Source organism: Musca domestica, unplaced genomic scaffold, assembly GCF_030504385.1.
Source record: "Musca domestica strain aabys unplaced genomic scaffold, Musca_domestica.polishedcontigs.V.1.1 19, whole genome shotgun sequence".
NCBI lineage: Eukaryota > Metazoa > Arthropoda > Insecta > Diptera > Muscidae > Musca > Musca domestica.
Window position 1 is genome coordinate 3,268,508 of NW_026712245.1, and position 16,912 is coordinate 3,285,419.

General features: G+C 34.1%; 1 protein-coding gene across 1 annotated transcript; it reads left to right on the forward strand.

Moving 5' to 3' along the window:
* The first annotated feature begins 575 nt into the window (after positions 1 to 575).
* Positions 576 to 15,056, forward strand: LOC101892856 (uncharacterized). Its single transcript, XM_011294657.3, has 4 exons — positions 576 to 854; positions 989 to 1,085; positions 4,747 to 5,084; positions 5,145 to 15,056. The coding sequence occupies exons 1-4, from the start codon at positions 684 to 686 to the stop codon at positions 5,697 to 5,699; spliced, it is 1,161 nt and encodes a 386-aa protein (XP_011292959.2). The 5' UTR covers positions 576 to 683; the 3' UTR covers positions 5,700 to 15,056.
* Positions 15,057 to 16,912: the final 1,856 nt, after the last annotated feature.

A 16,912-nucleotide genomic window follows, 5' to 3' on the forward strand; every position in this document is an offset into this window, starting at 1 on the left:
TATTCACATTGAAGGAAGAGAGTGAGACCGAGAGAGAGGAGAGTGTGAGTTGATTAATTTATGATGCCCACACAATGAGGAAAATTCATTGTGCCGGAGCGTAACTAAAAATACTACAAGAATACTCACTCAACGTACTCTGTTTTTGTTGTTACTCGCCGTGTCGTATTGCCCGTTACTACTATCGGCAATTGGACATCGTCGGCAACATTTACTCCCGGTATTGGGTTTTAATTTCTACTTCAACTCTTCTTCTTGTTGTTCTTCTTAATCGTCATCATCGTTATCGCCCTCATATCAACATCATCACCATCAACATCGTCGTCATTATAATCCAACTAACCAGCCAGCCAGCCAGCCAACCAACCAACCTATCAACCAAAAAACGACGACGACAAACAAGAAGAAGAAGCAGCAGCAGCAAAAGCGAAAAAGCCGAAATAGAGATACAAGAAATTGTCATAGACAAAAGTGTCTGGCTTTTTCTAGGATGTGTATTTAAGGAAAAAAATACAGAATTTGCTTTTGGAAAAATTCCGGCGATTATTAAATTTATTAATCCAAAAACTAAATCAAAAATATTCCTAAAAAACAACAACAAAACAGGTTTGTCTCACTCTCTCACTAACCGGAAACCTAAAAATTCCATTTATTTATCAAATTTTCCTTGACGTTGGCCAATAATGATAAAGTTTGTCAAACACAAACAGCAGCAGTATTATCTTAAGCAACGACAGCATCAGGACCCGCAACTAATTTCGTCACAACAACAACACCAGGAGTCGTCGTCCACTTCCACCATCTTGTCGTACTCTTCCTCGTATAAATCGGCCAAGAATTTTTTCAAGAAAAAGGTTGTGTTTTATGAACAGTTTAATACCTTTCCGATACGTCCTCCCCCCGAACTCACCTTTATCATAATTTTTGAATTTGCTTCAATTCATAATTTCCGTTATTAACCAAAGTTCTTTTCTCCATTCTCTTGCAGGGCGAATCAAATGACTCGGGTACTGAATCTGATGGCGACATCTTAGATGTGGATACAAAACATCATCAACAACACTTAGAGTTGGATATGGAAACTAGTAAGTATGAATGCAGTAGTCATAGCCGGTGTTTTTTTACTACGATTTTATGTTTCCGAACTTGAAGAAACTTCAATTCCTTCAAAATATGGATTTGACCATCTTAAAGGCTTCTATATGCTAAGAGTCTTCTTTGGGGTTTCTATACGTATACAGATCTAAAGAAGACTATTAATAGATCCTTCATACATAATTAACTTTCCAAAACAACTTCAATTTAACAATCAACATATTCGTATCTTCTTGAGGAGGTATTGGATGCAGGGCTAATAACCCGGCCCATTGTTCTTTAGGGACGAGATGTAAACAAAACAATCTCCTGTTTAAAGTCTCTCATTGGTTACAGTATCCAAAACCTCGGGCTTTGTATAACGAGGGACAAGAGGGGGTTTAGCTGATTATTATTGATCATAGTAAAGAACACCAAGACTGTCTTTTGGTGTGATGATAAATTTGGCAAGAGAGTTGTCCCTTAAAGGGCTCTGACTCCGTGATAGCGGAGCAGTATCGAGAGTGATAGAGATTATTTTTGAGGAGAACTCAGCTATATTCCCACAAATCTTGAATTTAGGCATTCATTTGTGCCACTTACACTTCGACGTCGTCGGGTGAAATATTTCACCGAGAGAGTGTCATTCATTTGTGCCACTTACCCAGTATTCTTATACCCAGTATTCTTCAAATCCTAAAATTTGCATCAGGTACGAAAATGGACAATATCGGCCCTCTCCTTCTAGTATCTCCCACAGAAAGGCTTAACATTTTCAATAATCATAACTCTAAAATTTGAAATAAGATCTGATTGTCTTAACATTTTGCACATCCCAATATTCCTTAACTCTAGATCTGGCAAGGAGATAGGGTAGCACAGACCATCCCTTCTGATTCCTTCCCACAACGGGCTAAATTTTGAAAAAGAGATTTGAAGGTGATTAAAAAAGTACGGTCCGTTTAATTAGTTTTTTTTTTAATATTATTTCTTTCAACTGACCGTGACTGCGGCTCAAGTGGTCCATGCGCTTAGTCCAAGTTTGCCATACCCTTTCAAATATTTTGGCCGGTATCTTACGAATAAATGCTTCAATGTCACTTGAAGTGGGCTCGTCTTTATAGACATGAGTTTTAACATAGCCCCGCAAAAAATCACTCTTTAAAACTGGTCAGGAGTTATGTCACAAGGATCTTTACTAATAGCGACAAAAGTGAATACGGCCTGAATGAGCCACATTTTTGACACTCTCGCTTAGATTTAGGCGCTATTCATTTGTCTATTATCCATAGCTATTTGGATGGCTAATGATAAGTTGAGGACTTTGTTTAAATAATCTTCTCTTGACCCATCCCATTGCCAATGAGATTCCGTGTTGACCTACCCTCAACCATATGGCTAGAGATGGTATATATCATTTGATACGGCCAAACGTCATCAAAATAATGGGTATATACCCTAGATCTCTTTGGATCAAATCTGTTTCAGGACATTTGGAGTCGATCTAGCGATGTCCGCCGTCTGTCTGTTTATCTGACTGCTTGGTGCGCTCGACAACTCTTGAAGGGAGTATCCGATTTGGTCCACTCAATTAACCCTCTGCAACTGACGTATGGTCTGACAGACCCCGCAAAGAGAACAATCGTTCGTAACTTTGTAAAATAACAAGTTACGATCTCTACGCTCTCGTTACCTTTTCTATTCATGCTCCTACGTCGCTCAGTGTGAAAAGAGCAATCGTTTACTGTTGTAGTTAAATAAGGCCAAGAAGGCGCCAGTCAAAAATTTGAGAATGGGAAATCGGTTTAAAAATGAGGTCTGCTAGACCCCATGTCAGTCACATTGTTACAATTAGACCACGTCAGTTGCAGAGGGTTAAGTACCTCCCCCACAAGGGGTCAAAATTTTGAATAATTATAACTCAAAAATCTGATGTACCATTCCGAATTCAAATTCAAATTACATACATCACAATATTTTTATTATCCCAAGGTCGGGTGTGAAAATGGAATATATATGTCTACTCCTTCTGGTATCTATGAAGCTCATAAGGTCATAACCTCTGATTCCGTTCTGTCTTTGCACATCGCAACATTTCCCTAAACACAAGATATGTTGTAAAGATGGTATGGATCGGACCATTCCTTATGGTACCTCCCTCACAAAGAGTCAAAGCTTCGAATAACCAAAATGATTATTAAATCCGAAATAAGCTTCCGGTTCTCTTCACATTCACACATTCCATTATTTCTACTAACACAAGATCTGCTGTGAAGATGGGATACATCGGACCACTCCTTCTGGTACCTCCCCCACAAAGGGTTCAAGATTTTTTAAAACAAAACGCTCATTGAAAACGAAATAAGCGTCTAATATTCTTCAAATGTCACACATACAAACATTTTTGCCAACAAAATATCTGTTGTGAAGATAAGACCGACAAAAGGTCACAATTTTCAATACTTTTATTTATCATAACTTGGGAAACAAATCAGCGATTCTTTACAACTTGCTATATCCAAATATTTCTCCCAACCAGAAATCTGATATGAATATAGAATTTATGGGAATTTATGATTTCGCATAAAATTGGATATAAATGTTAGATTTTCTTGTAATTTTGCCCATACCAATATTTTTATCTGTATTAGATGAATTACAAAATCGAATACCTCGGTCGACTGTAACTGGTAAATTACGCACATCGTAAAATTTTCTTAAAATTACAACATATCTCATATAAAGTGAAAGAAGTAGTCGATATAGCCTTAACCTGGCACGTCGCAATGTTAATATCATATTTAGTCAGGACCGAAAATAGTCCTTCGGAACCTACTCCAAATAGAGTCAACAATTTGACTAATCACAATAATCGGATCTTTGATGAAGGTATACATCTTACGGCAAAACCGACTGATCCTTTTTAAAGTGTTGCTTTTCAGATATTAAAAATTAGTCTGCCCTGTTAATAGGCACGATAATGGGGACATTGCTTGAACTTTAAAAATGCTAGTTTCGTCAGGTCAGGTCATACTCTTACACTGTGGCAGTAACCCCTTACACGTCTTCATAACGGACCATAACGAGGTACAGGTTTGATCTCAGTTCCGACAGGAATTATAAAATATCGGAGAGATGGTTCTTCTAAATCAGAAATAACTGAGCAATTTAGACGAAAAAACATGTTTTTGCAGCGGACAATGAATTTATAATAAATTTTACATATAAAACTGAACTTTCTTTTCCGTAAACTTTGCCGGTCTGATTTTAATTATAACAACGTCTTCTATATTATCTGTACATAGAAAACTTTTTACATTGGATATCAAAATGTCCTTTATTTTTAGAAATTTACTTTACTAACTTAGTATGTATCTCTTTCGTATTATTGGCGCTTTCTGGAAACCAAAATCGCGTATTCTTTATATATATTTCTGAGAACAAAATACGTTTTCGAAGTTGCTCTATAATGGTTATAATTTACTACATTTCATTAAACTCGCGCTTCTTTTTCATAAAATTGCCTGTCTGATTAGAGACCAGAGGAATTTCCCTAGTATATTCCGGCATTTGTTTTCAATTTTTCAATATATCTCCTTATCTCAAACCTCTGCATTGATAAATCTCCGATTCCTTAATAATTTCACTAATCGATTTTATTTTTATTCTTAGGTTTTAGTTCCTGCACCGATGCAAACTCTCCGACCGATACAATTTGTTCATCAGAATCTTCTGCGATGATGTGTAAATCCCACCTTCAGTACGATCAGCACAGTTCCGAAGAAGAACTTGAAGTTATCAATGGACCCTCGTCTGTAGCGGCTGCTGAGGCGGCGCATGCCGCCAGCAATGTGTTGACAGTGCGTGGCACATCGTCGCTGATATCAGAACGTGGGACTTCATCACTGGATCCCGATGAGTTGCAGGGAGAAGCAGCGGCCTTGAAAAGGTCCAGTTCAACATTAGTAGAGAATCGTAAACGATCACTGGCACACAGTTCCGATGATGATGTAAGTAAATGGAGGTCATTTTTTGTATCACGTATTAATCTCCAGTTTTCTCTTCCTTAGTTACGAAATTTCTTGGAACCGATTTTAACGCCTGTCAACTTTCGCACATCACCGCCTTTGGAGGCTTTCAAGCCGAACCGTAGCCACATGTATCGTTCGACAACGCCACTCATACTGCAGGAGGCACGTTGCGGCATTGAAAATATTAAGTTATGTGATAATAGTGTTAATGATGAAAACGGTGGATCAGCCGTTGGCAACAATGGCGACTCGTCCTCGGCTAATTGTGCCATGGGCACCGAGGAGGAGAATGCCGAAAACAATGAGGGTAGCAGCAGCATTATCAAAATGAAAATGAGCGGTTCGACCAGCAGTCATCACATTTATCAACCTCAAGCCAAGCATAATTTTCATTTTAATAGTTCGCGCAGTAGTCCTGCCTCCACGACTGGTCTCGATGTTGAGGTACGGTCGGTTAGTCCACCGGCGAAACTCTTCCATTGTGCAATATCACCTAGACGCCGACCCATGCGCACACCACACAATTCACAGCGGCTGCAGAGACCGCACAGGCCATGTTTAGATTTTGATAAAATGCAGCAGGTTAGTTTGTAATGTAGCGCCAAATCAAAGACAAAATTTCAAAACAGCAACAACCACAACAACAGCAGCAGCAGCAGTAACAACAAAAACTATCACTATCATCATCGTCGCCACCATCACCACCACCAACACAATCATCATCATCACAACCACAATAATAATAACAATAACAACAACTACCACCAGCATTACTATCAGCAGCAACAACAAACAATGTCAAGCGGGAGAATGTCTTCTTCTTCTACTTTTCATGCTAATATCAATAATACTGAGATAGCAACAACAATAGTACCGGATACCAACTACAACAACTATAATCACAACTATTACTATTTCTACAATACTACAACGTCAGCAGGAGCAACAGCAGCATCCGGAACCCAATTTGTGGCCACCCATAAAATATCAATAGCAAAAACCACAACAGCAGCAAGCGAATGTGTACCTAAAATTCTGCAAATGCATACGGATGCAACAACATCATCATCGTCGTCGCCGTCTTCATTGCCACCACCACCATCATCATCAACAACAACAACGCCAGCAGCAGCAGCAACATTTTTTGGAGCAATCACAGAAGAGGTTGGTGTTTGACAACTGCTAGAAGGAAAGTCCACATTTATAACTGATATCAATTCAAATCAACAATAGGATCCAATGCAAGTAGCATAACCTCAATTCATGTATTTTAAAAGAGTGGCTTTTTCAAAATTCATTCCAGTTTTACTGGATATTATTACCAATGATTGGTAAAATTCAAAATGTTCCAGATACTTGGTCTAGCATCATGCCTCGATTTTATGTTGTTAAATTGATGATGATCATTGCATTAATGTGGAATATATTACTAAATAATATTAGTTCATATTTTTACAAACCTAAATTTGTATAAAACTTAGGGTATCTACACATAAGGAAATCCGGAAAAACTGGATGCTCCGTTAACGAACAGTCGTATAGGGTTTATAACGAAGATCTCTTATAAATTATGATTGGTTGTATTACATTTTCGTTATAACCCCGCCCCGACTGCACATATCTCTCGCAAATCCTTTAACACTTTGAATTCTCTTTAAAATTGTTTCTCTAAAAGAAATTTTAATTGTTATTTTTTTAAAGAATTGTTTAAAAATAAGTAATACTTATTTCAATGTTTAAGCATAAAATGAATTACAAATCTAATAATTTTAATATGTGTAAACATACACTTACATCTAATAAGGCATTAAAATGTTGATTTAAAAAACAAAAGGGAATTTCCAAAAGCAAAACGAACGTTGCATAAACGAATCACTGTGATCTACAACTACTATGTGACAAATTTTTGATTTGAAAGCAAAAACTTGAATGGAAAACTTTCGGAGATTTTGTTGGAATATTTAGACGGGACAAGAAAATTTTATAAATATCCCCTTTTCAATGTCAAGAAAATTGAATTTATTTCATTTAATTTTTTTCAGTAAATTATTTTTTGCAAACCTTATATCATAGCTACTCAAAATACATATATATTAATAATTAATTAAAATAATTTAATGAAATGTATATGAATAGTTAATTTTTTACTAATGTTTCACATGGCAAACGTTTCATTTCTCTTTTGTATTTTTCTATTTTTAATAACGCTATGAATTTATGAATATCATCTGTGAAATGATGTGTAAATAATAATCCAAGAATTTAACAGCTTTCGGGGTTGTCTTGTTTATAACATTTTATAATTTACACATTCTTTCCGGGAAGATAAAATCCTCAGAATATGGAAATATTAAAAACACAGAACTATGAAATATTGGTAACAGTGGCCTAGAAAAGCCCTTCTCTATATGTTTGGTATAATTAAATGATGTCGATTTTTTTTAAGTTTAAAACACATTCGAAATCTCACTTTATGTATCTTGTCTTTTACCGATTTCCAACAAAATATCCTGCTGATCTGATTGCCAAAATGTGATTTAAGCTATTATAATAATAATAATTGTGATATTTTTCGATGTGAAATTCTCCAAGAGATTTTGAAATAACATTTTATTGCCTTTGTTTGTTTTAAGTAACATTTAACAAATAACACAATTTGATCTCAATTTATAATATTATATTTTAATAATGATTTTTTTATGTTTGTTTGTGCGTACAAAACGTTTCAATGTTTTAAGAACTTCCCATAAGACAATGACCAAGATGAAACACTATTCGAATGCAAACTTTAGTCGATGTAAGCTTCAATTTTATGAAAATGAAAAAAGTTGAAACTTATTCTTCGAAAACGATTAAAACCTTTCACGTGACCCAAAAGGACATTTTTCAGACTGCAGTTTATCTTCGATTTGACGTTCTCTTCGACTGTTGTATTGTAAAGCAACCCTTGCTAGTATATAGTAACACGTCCTGTGCAGTACTACCTTCTTGCCTTCTTCTCTCTAACTTCTCGCTTTCCTTGTTGCGGAAATTTCAGCCTGAAAACTCTTCTCTTCTAGAGGTAGATCAAGTGTCTGTGAGCCACCCTAGCCAGTTCATGAGTCATTTTATTCTCTGCAATGCGATTGTGTATGGGGATCCTAAATTGTGTCACGTATCTCTAAAAATTTCATGAATAGCTCTGGATTTTGTGGTGCTATACTTGAGTACATTTAGAACCCCTCGACTTTTGCATACATTGTAGCGGATCCTACAATACTACCTTGTTGCATGATTTTTAGCCTGAAGACTTTTCTCTTCGAGAGGTGGATCAAGTGACTGTGAGCCAACCTAGCCAGTTCATGAGTCATTTCATTTTCTGCAATGCGACTGTGTCTGGGGACCCATTAAAACTTAATTGTGTCACGTATCTCTAAAAGTCTCACGAATAGATCTGGATTTTATGGTGCTTGAGTGAGTAACAGTTTCTGCAAAACTACCTTGTAGCAAGAATTTCAGACTGAAAACTCTTATTTTAGACCGCCGGATCATGCGACTGGTATGTCACCCCTAGCTGGTTCATCAGTGATTTAATTTCCTTCAATGTGGCTGTTGGCGGGGACCAAAAAAGTATAATTGAGTCACTAAAATCAATGTTCTGGAGTTGGAGGTGTTTTTTTGAGTGCGGTACTGCAATACTACCTTCTTGATTTCCTTGTTGCGAGAATTTCAGCCATAAAATTATTTTCTTCGACCCGTGGATCAAGCTTCTAGTGAGTCATCCCTAGCTAGTTCAATAATCAGCCATTCCCTTACCTGCAATGTGACTGTGACCGGGATTCGAACAAAGCTTAATGGTGTCACATATCTCTAAGAGGCTCATGCATAGCTCTGGAGTGCACTGATAACTTCTTGTCAATCTAGATATGTACATCCTGCAGCTTGCTTCATTGCGAGAATTTCAGCCTGAAAAAACTCTTCATTTGTATGAGTTTTGTATGTGGAGGTTAGAGCCGTTGAGGCCTGCTCTAGAGCCTTCATCCATTTTAAAAACATCAGCACAAAAGCAGATAGACCTTTGAGAGAAATCTTCCCACTAGTTCTTTCCGCAATCAGAAATTTCTCTCAATGTTTTATCCACAACATCCTGTTCAGGGGAAGTTTGTCGGTCAACATATATGTGGTCGCAGGGCTTGTAGTGTTACTCTCAAGATCTCTAACCCACCAGATACCACTTCTATTTGGGCTTCAGTTATAGTTATCCTAAAAGCCAGTCAGTTGGAAACTGCCTTTCCCAAGGAGTTATCAATATGGATTCACAGTTCCTTTATGTCCATTTTTCCCACAAGGGTATCGTTCGCGTTCGACGCGCCCTATAGATTCTGTGTTAATCGTAATCATATGGTAACAATTGTTGGACAATCACCAAAAACTATAAGTAATTGTAGTATTTAGAAAAAAGGTTCCCGAGGTTGGTTTGTAAAAAAATTGATATAATCCAACCAGCAGCCAGCTCACATATCAACTTTATAACAACCTCACACCCCACCCCTGTTTTCTTTTCTTCTATTGTATCGTAGAATAGTCCTGCCTGTAATATTGGCCTAAGATTAATTTTCTTGCTTTTAAAGTTCATCGGGATTCTTTAAGCTTATCACAAAGTATCGTCCTACAATCGAAATAAAAATTGATTCTGTTTTTCTTTTAGAATTTCCCCTTTCCAATATTTTTTTTCGAATAGTGTTTCATCGGAATGAGTTCGGTTAATGCTACATAACTTGTAAATGATAATAGTAATTGCATAAGACACTGGAAATACACATAAATTACGCTCCCCCACATTCACTTTGCATTCAAAAATCATCCAAAAAAAGAAAAAGAATACATACAACTGAACAGAACTGGCCAACTATAACTGCAACAATAAAACAAATTCAAAATCTAAACCGATAACCAAAACAAAACAAAAAACATACATACATACAATGGAAACAAATATGGAAACCGAATCCAATAACGAAAAGAATGAAATATTTTCAAAATGAAACATTTTAAAATAAAACAAAGAAAAAAAACAACAAAAAAAAAACACATTTTTACTTAAGAAAGCAAGCATAAGGAATGAAGGAAGAAGGCAGGAAGCAAGATGAAGTAAGAAATAAAAAAACCAAACACCTCTATTCATAAAAAAACAACAACAAATAAAAATAACAAATAATTTTATAAAAAACAATACAGAAAATAAAAACTGATATGAGGAAGGAAGTAAGGAAGAATGAATATAAAAAATGGAAAACAAATCATTATTTAAATACAAAAAAAGAAAAAAAAAAACAAAACAAAATCAACCAACAAAACTCTAGAGAAGACAGTCGACAACCAAAACCAACCAACCAACCGATATTTAACGGAACAAGGAATGCAAAACAAACCATAATTACAACAACAATAATAACAACAACAAATGAAATCAATAATAAATTATGCAAAACAAATAAAATAAAAATATTTAAAAACAAAAATAAATACTAAAACAAAAGTAACATACAATACGACAACAACAACAAATTTGTTTTTACACAGAAGAAGAAAAATAAAATAACTCATACCAACAACAACAACAAACTAAAATAACAAAACAAAAAACATATTTTTTCACCATTATATAAAAAAACAGAATAACAATAATAACAACAACAACAAAAAAACCAAAATATAATCAATAACAATAAACATATATTTCACATACCGACCACCACCACCCATATTCAAAAAATAAATAAGAAACAAAACAAAAAAAAAAAATAATTACAAATACAACAATATCATCATTATAAACCAAATCCAAAATCATCATCAATAACCAAACACTTACACTCACACACACACAAATCCTATTTTGTCCTCTTTATGTTTTTGACCATCCCTGAAAGAAAAAAAAAACAAGAGGAGCCACAAGAGTTTCAGTTTTAAAATAATTTTTATTTTTTACAACATTGGCTGAATAGTCTTAAAGGGCATTGCAGGGTATCCAAAACCAAAAAGAACATTTATTTTCTACCCTTAAAGTCTATTTTTTTTAATTGTGTCCACCCAGGACAAAAAAATATGTTACCTGCTTAATCGGGTAATTATTATTTAAGAATATGCTCTTTTCCAAAACCTGCAAGAATGTTAAAATGTTGCCGCGACAGCCGATTATTCCTTTGTGATATCGAAAAAACATGTAAAAATAATAGTTTCTTACAGGTTCTGGAACAGAGCCAGAAATAGATGTTTATGTGAACCCTTTGAAGTCAAAATACAATTTTATAATATTTGTCAAAATGTGTATCATTATTCCCTATATTGGATCCTGACAATCCATAACTATTCAGTTAGTGTAAAAAAACCTTACCAACTCCCCCAAAGAATATATTTAATTGTCCTGCTCCTCTATAGAACAAAACTTAAAAAAAAACAACACACTAAACCAAAAAAGTCTGTGGTGTCATGCTGATGAACAAAAAAAATTACAAATGATAAATATGCCAGAAACTGAAGATGAAAAAGGAGGGTGAGGGCCATAAGACTCAGCCCATTCCCTCCGAAAAAAATTATGAGGAAGAATTAAAAACAAATAACAAATTATATTTAAATTTTAAGTAGTTGTAAATATTTGTGAAAACAAAATAAAAAAACAAACAAACAAATCGAAATAAATAAATATTCAATAAAGGAAAAACAAAGAATGAATGAAAAAAAAAAACAACAAACACACAAGAAAATCAATGTAATTTTAATTTGTATTAAAAGAAAAGAGACGAAACAATTGAGTTCTTTTAATATTTTCTAAAACCAAACAAGATTCCCATTTTCCCATACCTCCTCCCATTGAATTATCGGTTCTGTATTTCAATTAGCTTTACAATATTTATATTTATTAACAGGAAAATATAAACAATATAACACAATAATCCAAAGCCCTCTTATATCAAATTGGTTATAGTTTTTTATCTCTTGTGTTAACTTTTTTTGGCATAAAAATAAAAACAATAACTCTGGGCAACAATCCTTTAAACCCCTAAATTAGAATTATTTGCAAATTACATGAGTAAAGCACAGTGGTATCCAAAAGCCGTATATTATTATTTGATTTATAAAAATTTAATAAAGTGGAACAGGAGGAGAATTCAGTCCACAGTCTGACAAGTTTTCTGCCTGGAATCTGTCAAAAAGGAAGAAACAAAAAATAAACAAATGCGACAATTTAGCTGACTTACTTACGAAGCCGTTTATCTTGTTTCAAATATGCAATGCCGGGTACAAATATATCAGATAAATATATCTTCTGAGCAAAAATCGTCAATGTTTTAAGCAAAATCTTCAAGTATCTTCTGAATAAAAATTTTGGATTTTTAGTCAAAAAAATGAAAGACATCCCGACCAGACATGTGGTTTTTTCGTGGGGAAAAGGGTTTACCTTGCCTCCTCACCGAAAATCGTGGACTTTTTAAGAAGTTTTTTAGCAATATAACTTCTGTGCAAAAATCGTGGATTTTTTAAAGAAAAACTTCAAGCATCTTTTAAAAAATCTTGGATTTAAAGAAAAAAGGTTGAAAGACATACCCCAGACATAGTTTTTCTATTTTTGTGGGGAAAGATTTTAACTTTCCTCCTCACAAAAATCTTGGACTTTTTAATTATAATTTTAATTATATTACTCCATCAAAACGGGGTTTGAAAAGCAAAAGAGTTCCAAACAGCCTTAAAGCCCCTAAAACGGGACAATAAAGGATGTTTTGGTATTGATCCAGTGCCATAGCAATTAAGACCTAAGAGAAAATTTCTCTGAGTTAAGACCTCTATATCGTTTAGAGAGAATGAAATTCCGCCTTGGAGAAATTCGTTGGGACTTCTCGCAGAGTCCTTAGGTATATAATACACTTCACTCTGCCCTGTCGCTTTTAGGGTGATCAAACAGGCGATAAAATCGGCGACAGCTGATGGAACCGGTTGAGGGGAGATGGCCTAATTCTAGCGCCCTTTTAAGCCTAGAATGGCCATGTAATTTAACACCCCTTTTTAAGACTGGAGAAAATGCTAATGTATGGCAAAATGTCACGCACTCCCCTAAATTCGAGTGGTCAGAGAAGCCATTTTCAGCCTTTAACTCTTAATATTCCCGAGTCCACATAAAATGCCCCTAATAAAACTCCCCTAAAAGCAATTGTTTCCTTCCTCGAGACACTCCAAGTTAGAGGTTCGTTATTCAAGACCACCTTGTCCCTTTTTTAAAGAAGAGGCCACTAAAATTCAAAGTTCTGAAGACAGTTAGCTATTTCTCTCACGTTCGCCAATATTTTTATTGCAGTGACCCGGTACACAAATCTTCAAGGTAGCGTTAGATTTTATTTTTATATTGAATATCCTGCTGATTATGCTCATAGATAGGTTACCAGTACTGCAACAAGCTGTTTCCTTCCTCGAGACGCCTCAAGCAAGTTAGCGGTACACAATTCTTCAAGTTAGCGTTGGATTTTATTTTGGTATTCAGTGACTTGAATATCCGGCTGATTATTATCATAGGCTCCCGGCAGTTCTGGGGTCAAATTCTTGAAATCGATGCATGTTGATGGCTTGAATTGTTACCATTTCATCCAAAGAATATAAAACATTTCACAAATATAAGCTGTCGGGTTTTGATTTCTTTTCGAAATGTTAATAAAATTTGAGTAAAAAATGGTTAGGACGAAAAACTGTCCCGTTCTCTCGATTTCTATATTTTTTCCAGCCCTTAAAGTATTTCCGATAAAAATAAGAATTTCAACTCCAGTCGAGCTCCAGAAGCCTCCACTTATTTCTTCACTTGTTTTGACATAATTTCGTTAAGAAATTGGAGAGGGCTCCAACTCCATTTATGTTCCGAGTTTTTATATCCTATCTAATTTTCCATTTTATCAATACTAAAATTTCTTCTAGACACTTAAATTATTTTTTTGTTTTTTTTTTCCTTTAATTTTTTATACATATTTATTCCTTTGATAAGGGGCTAACCTTAAAACTTTTATGGAAACAACTTATTAATATGATCCTTAAATTTTTTTCTTTAGTAATTTAGCATTTTACTGATTTTTAACGGAAACCCTTTTTCTGGTTTTATAAAAACCCAGGAATCTATACCTTGTTGCTTCAAAATAATTTGAAGATTCTGTTTTCAATTTCAGTGAACTCTGAACCCACTGTGCTGTACCATTGCTCGATAATATTTTTTGACATTTTTAAATCAATTACTTGCCAAAAGAAAAATAACCTTTGTCACAAATCCATTTCCCAGCAGAACAAAAAGAAATCCCACACATAGACCCACCACCTTTTGCAAACCCAAAGAAATATTAAACAAAAAAAAAATAAAAAACAACAACATCAACAACAAATCAAATCCCCTCACCAGAGTACGAGTATATCATTGTAACATTTTTAAATTTAAGTGTAACGGAACAAAATCCAAATAAAACCAAGGACTCTCTATATTAAAGAAAATCCCAAAACAACCACAAAAAACTATTATACATTATTACATTATCCCATATGTCAGCAGCAGCAGCAGAACCCCCCTAACCTAACAATATTCTAACAATAACCAGGCATAATTATTTGCAAATTAATAAGAAAAAAAAAAGATATTTTTAATAAAACAGATATTTAAAAGAAAAATCAGAAAAAAACGATTTTTTTCAAATTTCAGTTGACCACCACAAACAACTACAAAACAGGCAACCAAAAACCCATTTTCTTCATCCACACACCAAAAATACAAAAACACATGAAACGCCCACAAAACAACAACAACAAAACATTGAATTTCATTGACTGAATTAACAAAAAAATAATAAAAAAATCAACAAAAATTTAAAAAACAAAGACGAAACCAACAACAAGTTTAAAACGTAGATTTTAAGTCTTAACAAAAGAAAAACAAAACAAATAAAACAAGGATGATGAGAAGCGAAAAAAAACAGAAAACAAACAAAAAATTATATATAAAAAATAATAATAAATTATAATAATTGTAAAACAAACAAAAAATAATGTGTGAAACAAAGGAAAAAAAACAAAAGAAGAAAAAAAATAATATTTGAAATAAAAAAAGAAAAACAAAAAGGAAACTCTCATCTACATTGTACATATAATTAAGTACAAGTGCAAATAATAAAGGAAGCTCTGCAATAGCGAAAAAAATCCAAAAAAAAAAAAAAAACAGTTGTTTTATTTATTTGTAGAAAGGATAAAATTTTTTTCTAATATTTAATAAAATGTCTTCAAACACGCTAGATAAAATTAAAAACCGAAGGAATATGTTCAAAAATGATCAGTTTTACAACACTGATTCAAAGTATGTCCACAACGCCATCTATTGATGGAAATTATTCCTGACAGCAGAATAGTTTTTGATTTCCATCTTTGAAGATCTATTAAGTTTGAGTAAGTTTAGTCAGAAAACTAATACAGCTCAAAAGATTCAAACTTCTGATAGTTATTATGAACCCGCATTTAAAACACATTTCAGGTTAAATAAAAAAAATGTATTTTAAACTAAATTTTCGTTTTTTTTTTTCAAATATTTTCCACCTTTCCTAAGGCAACAATATCGTGTAAATGTCCCTAAAAAATTTTAAGTTGTGAGAAAAAAAACTATTTTTAGAACTTGGTGAGACAATAAATGACGCTGGGTCATAGACTAATGAATGAAAAAATGAATATCGAAATGGGGATTTTGTTTTTTTTTTGTATCCAGATGTTTCTCAGCACACTTTTGTGTATTCACCATGTCGATTGAGACATTTTTTGGGATGGGATATTTTTTGATGCCATCATGTAGTCAGACACCCAGATGTAATATTGGACTATGTTTATACCCTCCAGTTTGAAATATAACCTAAATAATCGCCGTAGACCCCATAAAGTATATATATTCCTGATCAGCACAAAATTCTACGTCGATTTAACGATGTCCGTCTCTCTGTCTGTATGACGAATCACTATACAGCCCACATTTTTTGACGTAGAGCTTCAAAATTTTCCAGAACAATTTGTATTGTGTCTAGGATTATTGGTATTGAACATAAGATATATCGGTCCACGTTTTGGTATAGCCGCCTTATAACGGTACCTCCCGATATTCGGTATTCTGATGATTTTCGCCACATTTTTTCACGGATTTGTCCAAAAAGTGTATTTGTAGGTCAGAATGGGTTACCTCCCGATATTCGGTATTTTGAGGATTTTTGCTCATTTTACCGATTTGTCTAAAAATTGGTATTTGTTGGCCATAATGCATACTAGTTCCGGTGGCAGAACATCGAATATTTAGGACCACGTTTTCGCAAAGCGCACATATTGCGATACCCACCGATATTCGGTATTTTGATAATATTTTTAATATTTTGATAATACCCACTAAACTATTTCAAATTTGGTATTTAAGAAGATTTGGTAGATAACAAACCTTGAATTATAAAATAGTCTATTGAGGTTCCCGTTTTAGTATGACCCCCATATAACGGGCTCACCCACTTTATGGCCTTTTTCTCTTTAACAAATTTAACAGCATTATCCAGACTGTCTTACTAGCATTTTTAATTAAACACGTTTGAATTCAGATGCTTTTATATAAAAATGTTTTCCTTACCCAATGGGTGAGGGTATTAAAACCTCGGTTCGGCCGAATTTTTGATTTTTGTTTTTTTACTTGTTTACTTGTTGCTGTTAATTTTTTTTAATATTCTAGATTTGAGTGACTTCAGTATTCTCAGTCATACTCCTGAAACGACATAGACGACATTTGC